At 44.3% G+C, this 23,721-nt stretch overlaps 1 protein-coding gene across 4 annotated transcripts in view; it reads right to left on the bottom strand.

Annotated features, from left to right (window-relative positions):
• TRAPPC13 (trafficking protein particle complex subunit 13) overlaps positions 1-23,721 on the bottom strand; it is a 398,706-nt gene that overhangs the window by 99,879 nt on the left and 275,106 nt on the right. For all 4 annotated transcript variants that reach the window (XM_085631781.1, XM_085631789.1, XM_085631799.1 and 1 more), the window contains exon 6: positions 6,723-6,795. In XM_085631781.1, the coding sequence (XP_085487907.1) occupies positions 6,723-6,795 (73 nt within the window). The remainder of the gene's footprint in view (positions 1-6,722; positions 6,796-23,721) is intronic.

Here is a 23,721-nt window from a genome sequence, read left to right as displayed (position 1 = left end):
TAAAAATTGAATGCATATATCATGTGTATCATAACATAATAAATACTGTGGGAGGACTTTCAGAACTTGTTTGTGCTTCCTGCTGGCTGGGGTGGGCCTATGTCCCCCCAGTATTCATCTGTGCCGTGGTGAGGAGAAGGGGCTGCCTCCACGCTGTAACCAGCGCTTAAAAGAGCTTCGCTACTACCGTTGAGGGGGAGGACTTTCAAACCTTGTTTGTGCTTGCTGGGGTGGGCCTATGTCCCCCAGGATTCATCTGTTCCGTGGTGAGGAGAAGGGGCTGCCCGCACGCTGCAACCAGCGCTTAAAAGAACGTCCCTTCTCCCGCGGTGCGCCTGGGACATGCCTGGGCCAAGACCAGGCCCATCTTCGTCTTTCCTCTCAGATCACAGCAGGTACCCTCCTTATCTTCTCTTTGATTAGTATTTATCTACGTAAATAAAATCATTCTTTATCTCTGTTCAATCGAAGTATGGGGAAAAGAAAGGCTGCTTCAAATAAACCTGGTCCTTACCAGCTGCCCCGAGAATTTCAACTACAGGTGGATTTCTGGCCCGTGCAGTGGGGGGTTGGATCTAGAGAAACTGACCTTGCAGAGTGCCGTCCCTCTCTCACACAGGATAGCCCTGCTCCTCTCAATCACACCTGACCGCTTCTCTTTGGGTGACCCCTCATTGCGCCTCACACCTAAGCCTTCCATCTATAACCACTGAGTCATCTTCTCAGCGAAGTTTATTTATTTTGCCAGAATTAGACCCACTAATTTAACTGGGGCCTCGTCGCCTCAATCTGAATAGCTGGGTCTCGAGAGGCCCACACATTTGTAAATCTAGGATTCTAAAGGCTTCACGTACGTGTGATCATTGATTGATAGAGTTGAGAGGAGCATGGAGATATATATATATATATATATACATATATACACGCATATACACATACATAGATACATTATATCAGAATACACTAGAAGCATATCCTCCCCGTAGGGGAAAAGAATCACGGCCTTCTGCAGAAAGCCATGATAGCGACCAGAGTAGGAATGAAGAATACCTATACAATGGGAGTATCTATGAAAGAGCAAAGAGAACCACATACATTGGCGACAAAGTTGAGACAACTACAGAGTTGAATAAAGCCAAAAACAACGCAACTGACCAACGAGGAGACATCAGGTGGTTGACAGAAAATAACCAGAAAACAGGTGTGAAAGCTAGGAAGTGAAAGAAGAGTACACGAGGACTATAAAAGGGTAGTCGAAATAAAGGCAAACACATGGAAGGCCTCGACACATAACCAGTTTCAACCACTAAACAGAGCTATCAGGCAAGCAAAAAATCTCTCCGCAGGAGGCATACATAGCCAAGGCTTCAGTATACTGCATTGCAAAAAGGGCAAAAGACCCAGAGCTGCCAAGGAGAAGTTTCCTGCTACAGGCAGCCAAGGCCTAGAACCTTCTCCCTATTTCAATCAAAAATAGCCCATCTCTACTCGCATTCAGGAAAGAGGTAAAAACCTGGCTGTTCACCTCCTGTTAGAACATCATTCTCGGTAGAATCCTGCTTTACATCTACTCAGCGCCAAGACGCCCATGGGCAATCGTGCGCTTTATAAATTCACAAATCAAATCAAATGCACCAATAAAAGACCGAAGTGAAAACGTTGTCGCAGGCCACAGCGGAAAATCAACCCAGGGCAAGTAGCTCGCTACTTGGTGCACTGCTTCTGCTAAGAAGGAAAATATGTCCAGTAGAAAAGAAAGGCGCTATGGGGATGAAAGACAACCCCTCTGATGGTTGTACTGGGAGCTGATGCGAGGGGAATGCACAATCATTAAATGTCAGCGGCACACAACCAAAGTCCCTATCAGGGATACTAAGTACTAGAACGGATCTCAAAAAAGGCGTACAAGGGATGAAGAAGTTGGTCCCTGCAGAACACCTAGCAAGGCCGCAGATGCAAGCTAAATATCCACTAGAGAACAAGATCTGGGGTAGAAAACTAGCCTTCAGAAAGAAGCCTGTAATAACAGGAGTACATAGTTCCAGAACCAATATATGTCCCAGATTGTGGGATCCACATCCTGTCACTTACAGTATTATAATAAGAAAAGTACCTGCAGAGGGCAGGAACACCCCATAAAGGTGTGACCCACACGGATAAAGGGGACTCGACAAGAAAGCCAATGGGCACCCGCCCCGGAATGGCCAAGATGTGAATACAAAATGGGACAGCTCCCAATACAACCATAGTATGGAAGAGCATGGAAGCAGCCAGTAGAGCTACCAGTTGAGCTAAGATTCTGCTCCACCCTAACTTATTCAATATTGTCACAAAGCAGAGTCATCCTGTGTGCTGAAAAGATGGGCACCATCAAAAGGCATATCAATCAAAGTGGCTTAAAAACTCTCTGAAAAAACAGTAGCACAAAGCCAGGTGCGGCGACGTAACGCCACAGAGGAGGCCATGGCCCAACCCACTGAATCAATGGTGTCCATGCCACAATGATTAAGCCATTGAGCTGCTTGTGGCCCACCTCGAATGAACTGGACAAGGCCGTCCCAGCTGTTAGCGGGAACGAGGGCAGCAGAGGTGCTAAAGAGTCCCATAATGCAAGGGCAAAGCATTTGGGAATGCAAGATGCATTGATAGAAGACAGAGTGGAGATAAAAAAAATAGCTGCCACAAATGTCACGTCTCCTGGAATATCTGTCCGGGGAGACATGTGGAAGAGATTCAGGATTTTGGGAGCCGGAAACGGCTTGTACCACGAAACTGAGATGAGTAGGGTGCCGGAGGAGACAAACCGGCTCTCCAGGGGCAGGACAGTATCTATGCAAAACAGACCGATCCACAGGGCCCACTTTATCAGGTTTAGCCCAAGCCCCCAACAAGATGTCATATAGAGCGTCACTATAAGGGTGCGCCTGCTCCACCCCTGTTTGGCCCGGAGAGAGGACCTCAATGAGGGATAACAGTAGCAAACTCCACAGATGGAAGAGATAAATCCAACACCACAGAAACACGCTTGAGCAGGTCTGCTAATAATGAGCTTGCCTGCGAGGCAAGGTTGGGGGGAAAGGAGGCCCGAGGACGGGAAAGACTCTAAGCCACTGCCTTCACCCAACGCAGATAGCCAGCTGTCCTGCAGGGGAGGTTGCATAGTGTCAGCCATGGAGTGGGGGGGACCCCAACTGTGCGCCATCACTCCGAAACCCCTTTCCTCCAAAGGAAAAACCAGAGGAGACACCGCAGAGGGTGGAGAAAGAATGCCCAAGTTAGAGGGCATTACCGACGCCATGCCAGACTCTGAGCGGTGCTGAGATGGTGATGAAGCAGCATCGGGAGAAGAAAGTGGTGTGGCATCGTCGGCTGATCAGGCACAGGTGCCGAAGGTGTGAACCCTGAAGGGCTGTGCACCAACGCTGGAACGGATTTGATAATCTAATCAGAAGGCCTAACTGAAGCCGAGGGCAAACCCACCAGCATGGATAAAGTCAAGGCACTCCTCACCTCCTTGGGGGCCCCACAGGAGCTCCATGGGAAGGTGAAGACCCCAAAGATAAGATGAAGAGAATGATATTTTTCTCACATATGGGTCATAGTCGCCCCATCTCCAGGGAAGGTAGGGAAACAACTCTGCAACCAGAGCGGGAGAAGAAGCCTCAGGCTGTGAAGATGGACGAGGCCCAGACTTCGACCGCTGCTACGACTTACCTTGGGACATAGATGGAGAATGACGTCCACAGGAATGGCTCCGGGAACGGTCCTGCAAGCAAAAGGGAGACCGAGAACGATGGTAGGACTTGGAAGGCTTCGACAGTTGTGCCATCAGGAGCTTCATATGACGTTCCCTCCGCATCTTCGTACGAAGTTGATGGCAGGAGTTGCATCCGTCGGTGTGGTGAATTCCAAGGCACCACATACAAATAGAGGGAGGGTCTGCGTAGACATTTGCCGAGCCCAGGACCCACAAGGCTTGAAGCCTGAAGACATATAGATAGGGTATACTTTTCAGTCGACGAGAAGTCGTAGTAGGCTGAAAAACAGCCAGAGGTATCGCTACCGTATCCGCGCTGAAGCATGGAAATGAACAAACTGATATCAGCGCGTTAGGGGAGGGCTTATATAGACTCCGCCCACGTCACATCCGGTGGTCGTCGTTGCTAACGAGTCGCCCGACGCCCTCTACCGACACGAAGAGGTACAGCTGTGAAACATTTCCAGTCTCAGTGTGGCGCCTGGGGAGAATTCTAAGGTAAGGAATCTGCGGCTAGATGTTTCTATCAGATTGGAGGAGTGTGGAGTGGCGTAGAGTGTCGTGGAGTGGCACAGAGTGTCGTGGAGTGGCACAGAGTGTCGTGGAGTGGCACAGAGTGTCGTGGAGTGGCACAGAGTGTCGTGGAGTGGCGCAGAGTGTCGTGGAGTGGCGCAGAGTGTCGTGGAGTGGCGCAGAGTGTCGTGGAGTGGCGCAGAGTGTCGTGGAGTGGCGCAGAGTGTCGTGGAGTGGCGCAGAGTGTCGTGGAGAGGCGCACAGTGTCGTGGTGTGGCGCACAGTGTCGTGGTGTGGCGCACAGTGTCGTGGTGTGGCGCACAGTGTCGTGGTGTGGCGCACAGTGTCGTGGTGTGGCGCACAGTGTCGTGGTGTGGCGCACAGTGTCGTGGAGTGTCGTGGAGTGGCGCACAGTGTCGTGGAGTGGCGCACAGTGTCGTGGAGTGGCGCACAGTGTCGTGGAGTGGCGCACAGTGTCGTGGAGTGGCGCACAGTGTCGTGGAGTGGCGCACAGTGTCGTGGAGTGGCGCACAGTGTCGTGGAGTGGCGCACAGTGTCGTGGAGTGGCGCACAGTGTCGTGGAGTGGCACAGAGTGTCGTGGAGTGGCACAGAGTGTCGTGGAGTGGCACAGAGTGTCGTGGAGAGGCATAAAGTGCAGTGGCCTAGAGTGGCGCAGAGTGGAGTGGCACAGAGTGACGTAGACTGTCATAGGTTAAGTTGATTGGAAGGGTGTAAAGTGGAGAAGAACAGAATGTCGCAGAGGGTAGTGTCGTGGAGTGTCAGAGCAAGCAGAGTATCTTAGAGCTGAGGGGTATAGAGTGGAGGGGCGTAGAGTGGCGTGGAGGGGCGCAGAGTGTCGTGGAGTGAAGTAGACAGACGTGGCGTACAGTGGAGTAAAGTGGCATGGAGTGGCGTGGAGGGAGTGGAGTAGAGTGTTGCAGTGCAAGAGAGGCATAGAGTGGAGAAAAGTGGCAAGGAGTGGTGTAGAGTGAGTTGCGTTCAGTGGAGTTGACTGTCAGAGTGAAGGGGCACCGAGTCGAGTGTAATAGAATGGAGTGGCATAGAGTGGAATGGTGCAGTGTTGTGGAGTCACGTAGAGTATCATGGAGTGACCTAGACTTTCCTGCAGTGGCGTAGAGTGGAGTGTTGTGGAGTGGCGTGAAGTGGAGTGTTGTGGAGTGGCATAGAGTGGCGTGGAGTGTAATGGAGGGAGTAGAGTGGAAGGGCACATAGTGCAGTAGAGTGTCATACACTGGAGTAGAGTGGCATAGATTGCCAGAGTGGGGTGTCGTAGAGTTGCAAAGAGGGAGTAGTGTTTCGTAGAAGGCGTGGCATAGAGTGGTGTAGAATGGCAGAGTGGTGTGGAATGAAGTAAACTGGAGTAGAGTGTCAGAGTGGAGTGGCATTGAGTGGTGTGGAGTGACAGAGTGGCATAGAGGAGTGTGTTGTAGAGTAAAGTGGCATAGAGGGAGTTGCGTAGAGTGTTGTAGAATGGAGTAGTGTGTCGTGGCGTGGAATAGAGTGTCAGAGTGGAGGGGCGTATAGTGGAGTGTCTTAAAGTGGCGTAGAGTGGAGTAAAGTGTTGAAGAGTGGAGTGGCTTAGTGTGTAAAGTAACGTTTTGTTTCTCAATTGCCTTCAAAGAGCACCATGGCTTATTCCCTGAGCAAAACACAAGGCTCAGGTCTTTGTCATTGCTTTGCTAGTATACGCTCACAGTCTGATAAGCACACTGAACCATATCTATATTATTCTTCGTAAGATAACTACAGGCTGTCCCATTCTGTGCCTATTTAAACATGCCTACAAGTACACTGTAAAAACAACAATTGATGGACAGAATGCAGAACAATGTCATACAATCACCCAAGTACAAAGATGTGGGCCTAAATCCATTGTTTTTTTGCTCACTATGCCATTTCTGTTTGCACCCAGCCATATGCAAATCAGTCTTGACCCTGCGCCCAATGGGAACAATCCAGCCGGAACTTCCAGGCCAGGTCCTCCTGAACTGGAAACAAGCATCTTAGGACTGGTTTCAGGCTTTCAGCTCTCATCAGCCAGGATAGCTTGACTCCAGTGGCATGGAGAGCTTGTTTCCGGTCCAGGGAGGACCTGGCTTGGCAGTTTGGGCTGGACTGTTCCCACGAGGCACAGGGTCAAGACTGATTTGCATATGACCAGGTCTAAACTGGGGTGGCATGGTGAGCAAAAGAATGATTAATTTAACCCAGATCTCTAGACCGGGGGTGAATGTTTTGATTAGTTCTGCATTCCGTCCATCAATTGTGTGTCTTTTAAAAGTACACTGTAAGCATATCCTTTATCTCTTGTGAGTGGAGCTCTCACGAGGCCCTTAACCTAGAGTCTCATTTCAAGGTGAATCAGATGGAAAGATGGGCCATACCCTGCCCCGGTCAACGCAGCGCACAGAAGCGACACTCGGCCCTTACCTGAAACTTGAAGAACTTCCTGAAGTACATCTTCTCATTCGTCTGCGTGGTGTAGCTCACTGCACACACTAAGCTGGAACAGAGAGATATTGCGGAAATTCCAGGTTAATTTTCAATCTTTTATATTCCAACAGAACGATCTCTATGTTCACGCACACCTTTTAGCGAGGAATCTGACAACATTAAAATCACCTCAGTGATCAGAAGAAAGGTTCTGCCACCCTTCACCGGCCTCTGAATTACTGTACAATGTTATCTCCATCACCTATTCAGGTTATCATTTTTTTCCAGAACTGGAACTGCTTTGATCAGAACATTAACAATCTATTGCTTATGGACACAAATGTGACACCATGATACTAGTTTTTTCAAAAAATGATGTCCACTGAAAGGTCGTATAGTTCTACATGACCAATATTACAATTCATACCAGTTTCCTACTGGATGCGTTATTTTAATTCTCATGGTTACGTATTTGCAAGAAAATGGGGAAACTCTGTTCTTATGGAGGTCAATCCATAAGATTACTCATGAAGGGGGCATTTTCAGGTAAAGGGGCATTCTTCCATTATGCATGAACCCCGTGGACCCCTCTTTCAATTTGCAAATGAACATTCTGTCTGATAAGGAACGTCAGGCACACCCCTTTTGAGGCAACTGCCGTGGTGATGCTGTCCCAGGCACAAAGGTTAGGTTCACGAAAAGAATACAATGAAGATAGAAGCGTCTTAGTGAGGATTCATAGCAGGTCAAACTACTGGTGCCAGGAGAACCATAAACTGGCAAGACTTTATTTGTACCCTTTTACGGACACGCACATTGTATACCTGAATTGTTTTATTGCACAGGAATACTGCAATTCTGTCTCAATCCAAGCATGTAATCAAATGTTCTCCCATTTAATCCTAGCTGTGCTTTAAGGCAAAAATCGCTGTCTAATATACAAGGCAGGCCCAAAAGACGACACTTCCTCATTTAATTTAATGTTTTTGTATGACATATCTGGCAAGATTTTTTCAAGATGGGTATTATTTTATCTAATAATATTAGATATCTAATAATCCAACCGGGACAAGATTGTAACATACCATTTCTAATCCAGGCGGGGTTTTTTAAAAACAATTTTTATAAGGAGTTGATGCATTTTGCCTTATTCAATCATACTGGCCACTGGCATCCTGGAAGATACTTGCACCTCTTCAAGAACATCAAGACGACAATTCAAAAATTGGAAGACCGGCCTTATAGGCGAACGTGAACACTTTGGGGAGACTTTTGTAGAATATCTCTTTTAAAATGTTTATTTGATCTTGCATACAACGGCCTTACCGGGACTTTGATCCGGTAACTGCAAATAGCGCCTGCCATTTTGGACGCAAGGGGCTGACCCGCCTGAGCAACCTGGAGCGGTGCATCTGCGGGAGTTGACCCAGTGCTGGGAGGGAGTACACGGAGTCCCTCGGGGTCTAGAAGGACCGTTTGGGACCCATCGGCCGGGTGCTGTGAGGCGGCAGAAGCTGTGTGCCTGACTTTAAAATGGCGCCTGGCCGAGACGCTCCATAGATAAAGGAGCAAGCAACAATTACCACAGTGACTCCGGGGCATTAATAGGGGCAACAAAAATACCAATCATCCTTTTGGGCACCTACCCAACGACTCCCACCAGGGAAATAGCGGCGACCCCCGACAGCACAGCAGGTTGACCCCAGGACTAATGGCAGACCCATCGTGAAGTGGTGAAGGGCAACTGAGCACTGTGGCAACAAGGGAGAAGAGCCATACTGCACAGCAGGAGGATGGATGCTGAGACAGGCCCCAGAACAACTCCACCCCACTAAAAGAATCACCCGGTAGGTGGAAAAGAGGTGAGGGTGCTAGGTCCCTACACCACTGAATTCGGGGAGACTCTGGACACCAGAGAGACTGATACTGAGATAGGGCTTGTCTATGCTGCCAAAAAAACAATAAAATAATAGAGTTTCCTCCTACTTCGCCATCACAGCCTCCAAAGACTAACAGGTGCCGATAACAGGGGAACACAACATGGCGAACTGAGCATCATCCTCTGCATCATTCTCTGCACCCAAGAACTTAATATGATAACATCTGGATTGCTGATGTGCAGCGTACTATAAACTTCTGTGAATCGTTAGAGATGGGGCAAACTCATGGCCACAGAGAGAAAGCAGTCTGTCCCCCAAATTGATGCTGTTTGTTCCTATTTAGTACTCTCTCTTTCTTTGTTTACTTCCTTTGCTCCCATCCCCTCTCCCCTGAATCTCTCCCCTTGCATGCTACACCGCCTAGCCCCCTGCCCTTTTGTGCCCTGTGACTAAGCACTCCTTTTCCCCTTGTTGGGGAAAGATCCAATATTTATACTTTGGAGTCTCAGCGAACCCGCTGAGAGAGTCCACAGCGCCAAGGGAGCCACTTACAGTTGAGGTATGGTATGGTATGGCACCCCTTACCAAAGCACTCCCTCTCCCTTTTTTGGGGAAGGGTCCAGTATGTAGGCCTTGGAGTCTCAGAGACCCCATATAGGGAACCTCTCGCAACCGAGATGGGGAAATGATACCACTTCCCCTGGGACAACAGTTTACCGGACTTTGGACGCAGCTTTGACTCGTCTACCGGTTTGTTTCCAGTCACCCTCCCCTCCTCTTTCCATGCTGTGTCTCTCACCCTCCCCTCCCTTTTCCCCCCTCCATTCTCTGTCTACTTCCCCTGCTCCTACCCCCTCCCCTGAATCTCGCCCCTTGCCTGCTTTTTCCCTTACGTATATGTCCTTCTTGTTTGTCTCGACCTTACATGTAACTATGTTACCATGCTCTAATAACTGTGTAACCTTTGTAACGATGTAACCTGCAACTATGGTCTGATACTCATGTAAAGCGCTCTGATACCTCCGGGTCTAGCCAGCGCTATATAAAACCTTTAAAATAAAATAAAATAAATAAATACCTTCAACCCTATCATGTGCCACGCAGCTAGGGTTAGACTAACGCATCTGATATATCTTCCCCCAATACGGCAAGGACCCGAGATTGTCATGCAACCAGCATGTTTGTGTTTGAGCTTTAAGAGTCTCACCTTGTTTTGGACAGCTAATTTCTGGAAGTTGTACTCTAAAATGTATGCATGACTCTGTTTAGCATCTTTTCCCTGGCTATTAGACGTCGTCTCACTCACATGGTTACATTGAGGGCCTCCTTCCCCCGATTGACAGCAGTACATCATTGGAGCGTCCTGCAGCAGTAATTGGATAAACATATCGAAGTAAATACTCAGCAGCATGGTAGCTAGGCCACAGCCAGTCAGTATCCAGGGAGAACTCTAGGATTTCGTGACAAGGAGTAGAGACAGCCAGAGGGAGCACCCCCTCACATACCGACAATGAACGAAAAGCGCTCCCAGAGCTACTGAGCATCACTCTTCATTCCTCCGACTGAGGCCCCATAAGTACCTCCTTAAGTAGGTAGGTGTCAAACCCCGGTGGCGCAGCGAGGCACGAACAAGCCGCATAAGACATGAAAAGACCTAGGTGGACCAAAACGGACAACTCTGGCTGCACTCCACTAGCATGTCACCACTACTGCCAATGTGCTATCTGTGCGCAAGTGTCAGCACCCCCTTGGCAGGTCTGTAGACGGCTCTCGTGATAGCTGGTGCCCGGCTAAAATGCTGGAGAAGTTTCCGTTGATAATTGCAAGAAGGCCATAACTGTTCTGCATAACGTCAGAATGACAGCTCCACTGCCTAAGTACACATAATGCTATTTGAAATTACCCAAAACAAAGGCCAGTACTGGCAGGAAGTCTCACATATTGCGGAGCAGAAGCTACACTTCTGGCAATAGCGGCTCATCTGCGTTGAACTCCTGCCTTGCCATTGTGTAATGCTACTGCAAAGCAATAGCCAGGGTCTTGCAATGCATTTCAAGAAGTAAGTCATACATGTCCCGACTGGCACATACGCCCATTGTAAGGAACTGGGTTATTAGTTATGGGGTGGTAAGTACTCACCTCAAGTAATAATCACAATCCTTGTCGAGGTGAACCACTAAAGTCACTAATTAAACCTATGCTCAACTCCCTGCTAGTTATGGCACAGAGGAGACAGGCTGAAGCGAAGAGACAATGTGTAAAGTATTTATGCAGTACTAAAACAGCAATAAAGTTGAAATGTAAAACAAAGGTCTCAAAAACAAATTCGAAGAAATAGAGTAGATTTTTTGTGTTTGATCATAAAATGTTAATCAGGGGAACAGGATCTACGCAGATTTTCAAAGTTTTCAGTAGAGACATTGTCAATAGACTCATGGTGTCAATGATAGTCAATGGCCGCAGTGGAACAGAACGTAAGCACAATATGATGCTGAGTGTGATGGAGCACTGGCCGCATACACTAACTAGGAGTACATTTCTAAAGCCCCCAGGACCTCAGGGGAGGCACTTCGAGATTCCCTGGGTGGCAGACAGAGTCCAGTCCAGGTCCAGGTCCAGGTTGCCATTGGGCAGCTGAAGGAAAGGCCACTTTAAAAATGAACAGGAGGTCAGCTTTATGACCCCAAGAGTCCACTTTGTCCTGGGTACAAGAGAGAGCAGTTTCAGTCGTGTAGCTTTTCTCAAGTCTCAAACAGCAGGTTCAGTCTTTTGATCACCCACAGGTTCAGCAGTGTTCTGAAGTGGGTGCCTAGATGTGCCACATTTATGTCTGGCACAAGTTAGTGGGTGGAATGACCCCTGGGAATTTGACACCCTAATGTCAACAGGGATGTGGAATTCCTATAGCCCGACGCCCGGGACATATTGTTTGGGGTCAAGGGCAACAAGTTCTCATGTGAATTTAGTCCTTGGGACAAGTAGGCCCAACCCCCTACAGTAAAAACCCTTTGGCTAACATTTTACAGTACCACATTATGGATCAGGGAAAGGCATTGCCTGCAGTCAAGGTATTATTTGTGTCCATGTGTTAATGCTGTTCAAACTTGTTTTTATGGTTCATTAATGCAAAGACTTTATAATTAGGGTGGGCGCTCTAGGCAAATGTTGTAAGCCCAGACTGCACTACTGACAGTGATTACAGTATAAAAATGTGTACACACGATCTCAATGTTTAGCAATATGAGGTTATGCATACTGTTCCCAGAATGCTTTCTGATTAGATGCAAATATTTGCAGAAGCTTGAAAGCAAGATTGATGTTTCTTTGCTTTCAAAATAAAATGTTCATTAAAAAAATGCAAAAACATTTAGCTAAACTACTGAAAAAATGTAGGTACCATTTCTTTGCAGCATCATTTAGTAAAATGTATTGATTTAAACTAGTATTTCCGAAAAATATTCATAATGAAAAATTAGTGTAACCAGTTTTAATAAGAATATGGGAATCAAGCATTGGTAAAGCCAGGTCTGAAATTGTTTGTCAGACTTTTGGTTTTGTCAATGCGTGACTTGTTTTGGCATGGTTTTTGTAAAACCTTATTGATGTGGGAGCTGCCGGGCCCTCACCATTATAACAAACATAGGCAAAAGCAAAATTTGTTTTGGTCTCAAAAAGCACATATTGCACAGTAGTACCTGGCACTGAACAAAACGACTGTCGATATACTCCTTGTGAAAGAATAGAATGTTGTTACTAAAAGTGAAGCTAGCCGTTAGACAGTCCGAGAAAGACCAAACTTTAATACACACAAAAAGGTCATGGTTAACGCCAGGCCTAATTATTAAATAAAGTGCACCCATGTTCTTGGATTAAGTGCAGATATATGACTTTCGTGAATCCACAAGCCTTTACAGAAGTAGGCCAAGAAATAGTACTCCTAGAAAATATTTGTGAACTGCATTTTAGCTTGAACAAATATGCAGGTATAGAGATTTCCTCTTAATCTTAGTGTTTGCAAGACATTCCCTCCAACCACTTTTTCCCCAACCCTGGAAGAAGTTATATGTTTGCCATTGTCAGAGTAAATGGCCAACCTTTCTCAGTATGGGAAAAGATTAAAGAAAAGTTGGTGAAACTCCTTAAAACATGCAAGTTAGCAGGTTTGCACGGACTCAAAAGGGCATTCTAACCCTGAAACTGTTCTTAACATTATCTTCAGCCGCAGTATGTAGATCTGCGGAAACGTGGCAATATAAGGGAATTGCTAGTATTCAAACCCTACTATGGAAGGAGCCTTCGCATATTCAGAGAGGCTATTTCAGTGCTCTTATATAATGAGATTGCTGCCATAATTTGTCGCTGCATTACATGGCACAAAAAGGACAAGTGGATTTATGAAGCAACTTGTCCCATGGACAAGTAGATATTTTATTAAATTCCACACCCCTGCCTGGCCACTCTAAACCAGTCTCGAGGCAGCTCTCCCTCCCACTGCAGTTGGTGTCTGGATGACTAGAAGGATAAAAGCAGAGGTATGCCCAGGTGTGAGCTGCATCTGCTTGTGACAGGGGAGGCCCTTATAAGTGCAGAAAGGGTCTGGGCACAGTCCCAAGCCATCCTTGTCAGCACCCAAGGCCCATTGTCTCTATCCTGGAAGCAGTTCACACATCACCACAGAGGAGCCATCAAGCTGCCAGGTGACAGTTGAATACTTATAGAAAGGTCTCCAGAGCATTTAGGAAAGTAAAAGGTAACTTTTATAAAGTACTTTTTCAGTAACAGAAAAAAATCGACTTTACCATTAAATTTGTTTAACTATTAAAAAAAAGAGTCCTTCGCATATTTCTCTAGCTGAAACAAACCCGAAATTAGCATTACAAGGTGTTATATTGTAATACAGCGTTTCTCTACATAAGCAGCCAGTCTTGCTACAGTGACAATAGCTTTTATACTTTCACTGTAAGGACATGAGGAATATTAAACTTCTACATGTCCTACTTTTAAATACCTATGGGCAGCGGGGCCTACCTCAGGGGTGATGCATTCATATTTAAAATGAAGGTTTAGGCCCATAAAAAGGTTTTTTTTTACAGATGGAATTGGCAGTTTATAACAGCACAGCCAAGAGACAGTAGTAGGCTTGGAGACATTCTTTACTCTTTAAGACACTTTCTGAGCCTCACTTTGCAAAGTGACCTGCTCATGCTTACAAGGGCACTACATTTTTATTGCGCTTTCCCTGCCTACCATAGCATTAGCTCTGTTCTCCTGACAGGTTTAAAACAAGCATTGAAAATGCAATAGGTCATGCCCTCGTTTAAGTTAAAGCAATTGTGTTTGTAATTAGGTGGCTTTTTAGCTTTGCTTTTATTAGTGTCTTTCAAACTTTCATGTACATAACATGCATATGTATGCATACATGTATATGTATGCATGTATTTATATTTGTATTTATATAGATATGCAGATGTATATATGTATGTATATATATACATATATCTAAATGCATATGCATACATATACATATATATGTGTGCGCGTAGAGAGGCAGAGGTAGAGAGGCAGAGAGAAGAGAGTAATAGAGAGAGAGGCAGAGAGAGGTAGCGCGAGAGGTAGAGAGTGAGTAGTAGAGATTAGAGCATGAGTAGTAGAGAGTGAGTAGTAGAGAGTGAGTAGTAGAGAGTAGTAGAGTGAGTAGTAGAGAGTAGTAGAGAGTGAGTAGTAGAGAGTAGAGTGAATAGTAGAGAGTAAAGAGTAGTAGAGAGTGAGTAGTAGAGAGGTTGATTAGTAGAGAGCGAGTAGAGTGAGTAATAGAGAGTGAGTAGAGAGTGAGTAGGAGAGAGTGAGTAGGAGAGAGTGAGTAGGAGAGAGTGAGTAGGAGAGAGTGAGTAGGAGAGAGTGAGTAGGAGAGAGTGAGTAGGAGAGAGTGAGTAGGAGAGAGTGAGTAGGAGAGAGTGAGTAGGAGAGAGTGAGTAGAGTGAGTAGAGAGTTAGCAGAGAGTGAGCAGTAGAGAATGAGCAGGAGAGAGTAGTAGAGAGTGAGTGAGAATAGTAGAAAATGAGTAGAGTAGTAGAGAGTGAGTAGTAGAGAATGAGTAGTGTAGTAGAGAGTAGTAGAGTAGTAGAGTGAGTATTAGATAGTAGTAGAGTGAGTAGTAGAGAGAGTAGTGAGTAGTACAGAGTAGTAGCGAGTGAGTAGTAGAGTAGTAGAGCGAGTAGAGTGTAGTAGAGAGTAGTAGATAGTAGAGAGTGAGTAAAAGAGTGAGTAGTAGAGAGTGAGTAGTAGTGAGTAGAGTGACAGTGTTTCACACAGTGTCACACACAGTGTCACACACACAGTGTCACACACACACACACACACACACACAGTCTCACACACACACACACACACACACACACACACACACACACAGTCTCACACACACACACACACACACACACACACACACACACACACACACACACACACACACACACACACACACACACACACACACACACACACACACACACACACACACACACACACACACACACACACACACACACACACACAGTCTCACACACAGTTTGTTGCAGACCTGTTGTAAAACAGGCTTTTCCCTATAACTGTGGCGGAGTGAAATAATTGCGTTGTCTATGCATCATTAGTTTATCCAGCACAAAATATTTCCGCATTATATTACAGATGTGACTTTAATGTATCTGGCCACAAGATTAATTTATGGATTTAAAAAACCTTATTTCCGCTCGCACATTCTTGTATTGACCCTGGTTTTGAGTTGGCTGCATAAGCAGAGGTCAGAAAAAAGCCAGCGCTCTTTTATTGGCTATCTTCTTGCAACTCGGTCAATCAAATGCATGTCTTGTTGCTTACTTCTGTCACCTATTAGGTTTTTAGGGAAGGAAATGCAATAACCATTGAGCATAAACACTGACATCCTCTGCTCTACCAAGATGTCCGTTTGCTATAGTGAGCAATGTACTCCCTCCCTCGCCTAAGGACGGTACAATCTTTATTTCAGAAATACATCACGCTGCCATGGAGGTGGCCTTGGTGACAGTGCTGGTGGTGGAGTTACAGCTGTTTTAATGCCAATTGTGGGCTGTATTGATTTTTGAATAGGAAAACACATCGTCCCTGCGAAAGAGTAGAACTGCAATCAATTAACTTGAACTGAAGAGCATGGGGAGATACAACTCTTGGGGTAAAAGCGGATTCACATTTGAAAATTGGATAAAACATCGCCTTAAATATGAATAGACTCACATGTTAGACAGGTCTATGTTATTTGATACAGTTACATTCAAGACTGTCTGCACAGAAGAGCAATGTGTGGCAGAAACAACACCAAAATGTTGATTGTGTAAAACAGGGCTCTTTGACAGGTCAATGTTTTCCACAGAGAAAAGTACAGGGCTTTTTACAGCTTTGAATTGTAACATAGTCATGGCTATAGACTGCATCACTTTAACTTTTTAATTTATCAGCACCCTCTACCTGTTCGAAGGTAATAACCTTGGCATAAGCATAGTGTCAGCCAGTGAGACATTTAGGGGTCATTGAGAGTTTGTTGAAATTGATGAAGCACCCCGAGTCCCCCGCCCTCGTACTTCAACTTCCTCATTGAGAGGAGAGGAAAGCTCCCGCCTCAAGGAGCTGGGGTGAAGGTCAGAAGGTCTACTTCCGTAAGGACGGGCCTTCTTATGAATATTTTTCCTGCCCCGGGGCACCATATGAGGCCTAAATAAATCATCAGTTCGCCTTATACGGAATGAGAAAAGTCATTACAGGTCGGGGTCATTGAATTTTTTTTGTATTTTAGACATCAATCAGTGTTTTGGAGAGTTTGTTTCTTAAATATAAAAACAATGCCCACAGTAGCCACCTCATGGACGCCAGCAGACGTTAATGAAGGTGCTCCAATCACGTTGGCGGAAGCAAGTAGCGAACATGTTCCTTGTCAGGCCACGAAGCATCGCTTGATTTGGCGTTTAGTAAGACTGGCCTCCACCGCATGGGTGATCTGGCAGGTTGGCCGCCATGATATCATGGACTCACAGAATGTAGACAAAGCCTGCGGAAATGCAACTCAAAACAATGCGCCTTCCCAACCCTAAAATGTGCTGCCCTATGCAGAGGGCTGAGCTGGGCTGTCAGTGGGGGATGTGTTACTCAAGTAAAATCAGTGGTGCAGTAGCCATTCCAATTACAGCAATAAATCACGAAAGATATAATTTACGTTTTCTTACATTGGCCCGTTTAGGTGAAGGTGCCACTAGCAAAAAAAATGATTCCAAGGCACAAAGTGTTCTGACCCAAAACAGTTTCTGCTGCTACCAAGGAAGTCACCTTCAGGGGACAAACTCTGTGCCTATTTGTCTCTGCTCATGCCACATGCTGGAATTACTTCATCACATATAGGTAATAGAAATCACCCACAAAGTGGGAGTCCAACACCAGCACCCACATGACAATTACCACGATTTAAAGGGAATTTACATTATTTATTGATCAGCGCATTACAGATCGATTTTACCATACACAAGTTAAACACAATTACTTTTGTAGCATGGTACAGGAAAGATTAATAAAGCTGTTTTATTTTATATTGCCAAAGCTCATGTAAAAGGACAGTTTTTGCAGTAAATAAACATGCCCTGGTGCTCACAAGGGTCAAACACCGAAACTATGTATTTTATATGTCTGGGCACTCGCCCGCAAAACGTGTCTCTTTAGAAAACATGATATGTGATGTTAATAACGTGTGGATCGTATTTATGTTGCAGCAGTGAATAATTAAAATTATAAACTGGCTGAAAACTTGATAACAAAGTGAACAAAACCTTTAAGAACAGTTCTGTAAATTATCACAAGATGCGCCAGAGGTATTCGGACATGCAATATTGTCCCCATTGGAGTCATATTGCGTGTTATGAAAACTATGATTAACTGATGTCGATTTACCAAATCCTTATTATGATGAGAAGTCTATTGTACAAAGTCTTCACTAATTTGGCATCAAGTGCTTCAATTCTCAGGAATTGGCACGCACGTGAAGCCGTTGTAGCTAAACCTAAAATCGGTTTAATCATTTAACGTTGGTTTCCTCATTTAACGTCAGGCTTGTGGAAACTTCCTAATATGTAGGTGGGGGGTGGGGAGGGACTGCCAGAGGACAGGCGATAAACGAGGTCTTTTGAAATAGGTAAGTGCCGGGAGGGATGCTCATATGAGGTTTGTCCAGCGCTATAAATATCGATCCGATGGTTTATAGAAGAGAAACGCAAAGGCTGCACCGCTGAGGCAGCAAATGTCGAACCTTATCTTATGTTCAAGTCAAACTACCTTGTTCTAAAGAAATTCATTCTGAAATCACTGGAACCTCCGAGGTGAACCCACCACCACCTAGTCCGAGAAGACACAAATATTGAGAATGTGGAAGCATAAAAGTGTGAATCCTAGCATGTCCGTTGTGTGTGAAGCCGCCCTGCAGTACGCTTGCTGTGCCATGTCAGACGGGTCCCGAGGCAGTGGCTGTGTCCAGGGCTGCTCCACGCACGCTGCACTGCACAGTCCTGCCACAGCCTCTGTGACGTGCGACAGAGTATCAGGTCATGCTGGGGAGCTCTAAAACACAAGACTGGACTTCGGTACAATGGCTCTCCTATGAATTTCAGAAGGATAAAGTGCAGCGTGAACCCCACCACGCTCAGGATACACAAAGACCTCTGTAGCAGATGCCTAACCCACTGAACTATCTCATATGGTCTATTTTACAAGCGCCTGGCGCTGAGCAAAACAAGCGGCCGCGAAAGTGATCGCGATCAAACATCAAAGCGAAAGTAATCGCGTTAAACATCAAAGCGGTCAAGCGCGGCGCGCGCGGACCCGCGCACATGCACTGTAGCTCTAGGCTGGCCTGGTAGCACTTTTTGGAGCCCTCTCAAAAAGTCTCGCCAGACCAGCGCATGTGCTGGGTCAGGCGAGACCTAAAAAAACACATATTTTGATTTCTGATATCCAATCCTGCAGCAGCACACTTGCAAGTCCCATACACGCCAATAGACCCAATGCAGGCGAAGAAAGAGGTGAATGGAAGGAATACATTCTGCAGATAAATTTTTGAAAATCTCCCACTTTCCTCTTCCAAAATGTTGGCATGTATGATCGCATTACATGGACATAACTGCTTTGCTGTACTCGCTATAATGTTATTAAAATTATCACAGGTAAGGCACTGAAATGTCACATATAAGAGAGAAGCACAGAGGATATGAAAGCAACAAACTAGAAGGGTATACCATAGAGAGAAAGACAGACTAGAGAAGAGAGCCAGAAGGAAAGGGTTTCTAAACAGGAAAGAGGATAAATCATTTAAAAGGAGAAAGCAAAGAAAGACCACGACAATCACTATTTAACCGGTTAAATAGCCCATTCACAGAATCAGCCTGAAAAATCACACCTTTAAGGTGTATACTATCACAGCTTTGCTCATAAAATCACATCTTTAATCAGCATTTTTTTCACTTAATCTAGAGGTTCATAACCTAGGGTTAGAAGAACTCCCTAGTAGCTTGCATAAGTAACAGATCAGTCTCTCAGTTTTCAATATGTCAGCTTTGGGGTGACTTACGGTGTATATATCTTAAAGCTCTCAGTCTAAGGACTGTCACAATAAGGGTCAAGGAGTTAGCAACAGAAAAACATGCGTTGATGTGAACCCGTCTCTCGATTACAGTTCCAACAGGTGTCTCAAGGCGCCAGGGGGTTTCTGGGAGATAAAGGGAGCTATTGCCCAGAGTCGCATGGTGCCAAGTTGAGCTGCCACCAGCGCCGGGGATCAAACCGGGAGCCCTGCTCATATCACTTGGCGCCAAGATGACTTGCCCAAAATACGTGAGCTTCTTCTTGTCTCGCAGATTTAGCTTATGAAGTCTGGCTAGGGTCCAATGGATCAAGTTCATTGTATAGAATTTAGATTGCAGGAGCGACAGAGCGATTTTATTACATTACAAAAACTTGCTAATCTTTTGCCAGGTCTCATCGGAAATGTGGTCAAACACATCAGGACCAAAATGCTTGTCCCACTTTGAGTAAAAGATCGAGGTTTGTGTTTGGGACGGATTGGATAAGAATTTATACATTTTTGAGGCAATATGGCCTGCATGAGACATGTAGTTAACCGGTATGGAAGAGTCGGATGGCCAGAGTGGTTAAACTTGGAAAGATTTACTTTTAAGTAAAATGCCAAAACTGTGTTGAAAATTTTGTTTTTCCGATTCAAGTCTGCCTGTTCCTGAAAGCTGGGAATCTTAGCACCGCAAACCCTTTGCTGATGCCACTAGCAGGGGAAAAAACAGACGCTTTGTTCTGCAGCAGGTTTTTCCCAGTTTTCCCCAAAACCCCTAAATTTAGTTGTATTTTGGCTAATTTCTCAGTCCCCTCCAGGGGAATCCACAAACCCTGGGTAACTTTAGTATCCCCAGGATGTTGGAAAAAAGGACGCACATCTGGCATGGATACCTTATGTGGACAAAACGTTATGGGGTCCTAAGCACAAACTACCCCAATTAGCCCAAAAAAGGTCTTAATATGGGGAAGGGAAGGCCTAGCGCCGAAGAGGTTAAAAAATACAGGGAGCCATTTGAAAGAAGACAGACTGACAGTTGATCTCGGTCTTTGAAGCGCAGCAAATGTGATAAGTTAAATGTAGAGTTGAATGGCATCCTTATTTTTTGCTTGGACTTTCATGCATCACCAAAAAACAGCTCGCTACCACAAGTGGGTCGCGACCCATGGTTTGGGAAACACTGATCTAAGGAGGTTTTGGGGATTGTAGAATCTATGACCTAACACACAGTCATAAATAAAGGTTTGACTACTTCTGATAGCAAAAAAACAGCTATGTTACACTTAGAAAGGAAATGGAGCCTCAACCTGTCTACTTGGAAACCCTACTCCAAGGAAAACAGACCGGCCAAAACCAAGTTCTTTGGAGCATAGGACTCGCAAAAACATAATCCAAGGAGATTTTTGGCTTTGTCAAATCTATGACCCAACCTACAGATGTTAACTGAAGTAGGACTCTTAGGCAGCAAAATTTAGACTCCACCCTTACACGTCACAGAAATGCCAATATATATGTGCATTTGATATTATATTCACTGTATGCCTTAACTTCATTAGTGAAGCATTTAATCATATTACTGAAATGTAATCGCTGTAGAGAGTAGAGATTTATAGATGTGTGCACTAATGTTTAGTTTAGAAATGAAATCATGTATTCTTTTACTCACGTTTTACATCTATTTTTCATGTTACATGTGTGCATGTTTAATCAAGTATTCGAAGGGCACATTTAATGCTTCATGTAAGCCTGAATAAAGGCCTCAATTGAAATACATTTTGCTATGCCAGCATGTTTTCCTTTTCTTGCAGGTGTATTTTTCATTAGTTTGAGAAAGGCTTATAGTTTGTATTAAACTGCTGATTAAGAGGCCTGAAGGAACACTTGGCAGTGAACGTGGAGAACCAATGGTCGAAAGAAGTTTCTGTTCTTCATGAACCAGGATGTCAGAATGTCCTAGGTTGAGAACCGCAGTCTCAGTTTGCTGCGTTTGGAATTCAAAGCTATGTTGGAGATGCACTCAAGTAGTGATCTGACTGGTCCCTGGTAGTGTGAATGAAGAGGAGGACTTTGAGTCTCCTGTTAGTTGCAAATTGTGTGAAGTCTGATTATTCTGACACCTTCTTCTATGCTCTGAATTTAGAGATCATTGATAGATGATTCTCTATCTGACTTAGGTTTACATAAGAGAAGGAAAGTTTCTTTCTGGAACACCTGTTTGCTTTAATTTGTTTCTGTATTGTGGAGTCACATGGGCTTCACAAGTTAGAAATGTATTGTTGATGTTTTCTCCCTTTCAATGCTTCACGTCAGTTAACAAAGGTCCATACAACCAATGGGGAAAAATCTTTGATGATTTGACTAAGAGGCTTTTGCATCGTTTTTTACTAATTTCTCCTTTCTATCCTCCTTTTTTCTGAGTGCTTTCTAATGCTTTTAACTCGTTTTTCAATGATTTCTCCATGAAGCAGCTAGCAACTCTAGCGCCTTGATACCCTCACAGGTGATTTGCTGCTCTTTATAAATCCTGATTGATGGAAGGAAAAGATCGTTCCCAAAGGGCCACAACAAAATTAATCACCTTTGCCTAACTGGAACTAGGTTATAATGTTAAGTAATTAAAACATTAACACTTTAGTTGCAAATTAGCACTTTCAGGTAATAACTCTAATCTAAAGGAACATGCATTTTGAACCTACACAGAAATGAATATCCTAAAAGAGCTGTAGGCCCACTAGCCTATAATGTGGATCCTAGATATGGTACGGTTCATATTGCAAAATATACTTTGGGGAAACCATGTCAAAAATAGTCTTATATTCATCCCTTGGCTGGATAACAAAACATTCATTTAATGAAGATATGAATTTAAGTGGGTTCACAACAAACGGGAAGAACAAAGTAATATCTAATAACACTTGCAACTATTGCAGTTATGAAAACAATCCTATTCTGAAAAAGAATCAGTTTACAGTATCAGAAAAATAGACATTGCAAATTTTAAAAGCACACTCAAGATAATCAATGGAGGACTATAGAATATTAGAAGAATACATTCAGTTTCAGAATATGCTTCATTTGTGTTTAGAATTGTGAGAGAAACATTGGAGATCTTAAAAAAACAGAGCAAGAGTAGAAAACTGTATTTGCATTTCAATCTTCTGTACAGGTAATAAAAAAACAACCAAGTACCATGCAACCGTGCCAACACAATAATTTACCTTATAGTATGAATTCTAAATAATGAGGAACATTAACGACATTGTGCATAATCTCAGTACAGTAATTTAAACTATTGCTACTCACACTATTTGCACAGCTAGGCATCACAACTTATTTAAGAAACCATTTCTCTACCCATAGCTACATGTTGAGGGTTGGTCAATGAAAAGAAAAAAATGGGGTGGTATAATACATTAGGGGATGCAAAAAGATATTTCTACTGGCAAATTTCATACTATCTGCATTGTTTATTAGAAAACCACCTGGTTTTTCCCCCACAAGGAGAATACAGCAGTCAACTTGTAGTTCCTTGATATGTAAACAGGTTATGCTACACAATGAATGTAATGCGACAACACTTGAATGGCAAATGCTCACTAGTTGCCTCACTAAAACTAAGCATTTCAGAACTGTTCACACTATTGAAATATGGTTCATATATAATTGAATTTGCCAACCCATGTTTTTTTAAAGAAAAGATTTGGCTATATAGTTACTGTGAATGAATGGGTTGAATGTTGTGGATATGGATTACATCCAACACCAGAAGAAGCAACTGTTACTTTGCTGGCCAAATCCTAACAAGCTCTTGTATGCAAACTGATATTTTAGCCAGTGCAGTTTAACGAAAGCAAGAAGTAACAATGAGGTCAGCAATTGATCATTATGCCCCTCAGGTATCACATGGCGCATTGCGACACCAGGAACACCACTATTACAAGTGGTTAATCCACCTGGATTTATTGAGACACTAGATACTATTCTATACACTTTTAATACACCAAAACTATTTTAACACTTAAATCCAGCGAGTAAAGGATTATTGGGTGCTTTAAAAAATATTTGAAACGGTTTCACAAACTTTAGGATATTTTATGTCTTTTCCTTCCTGCATTAGATCCAAACGTTCAGGTGGTTGTAGTTATGTTAATCAAGATATTGCTAATAAAGAAGAGACCCAGCATATTGGAGTGCTGTTTGACTGTAAATCACAGAAATATAGGAAGAATGAGTCTTGGTACTCTGGCATTCGCAAGAACTATCATTTTGGAGCGCCCTAAAAGTAATCGTATGCATCTGAGAATTAAATGCTGTGAGACATGAGGGAAGTCTAGGAAAGTTTAGGAAGAATTTACCAATATCTGAAGAAGAGTTCCTCTAACAAAATCAAGCACTGCACTGTCAATAGCCACAGAAGCGTGATCTGCAGAGTTATGATTTACTTCTTTGTGGAGCTATAGAAGCCACACATGTTGAATTATAA

This window comes from Triturus cristatus, chromosome 2_1, assembly GCF_964204655.1.
Source record: "Triturus cristatus chromosome 2_1, aTriCri1.1, whole genome shotgun sequence".
Lineage (NCBI taxonomy): Eukaryota > Metazoa > Chordata > Amphibia > Caudata > Salamandridae > Triturus > Triturus cristatus.
The sequence above is the reverse complement of the archived record's forward strand: the minus strand, read 5'-3'. Positions and strand labels throughout refer to the sequence as shown.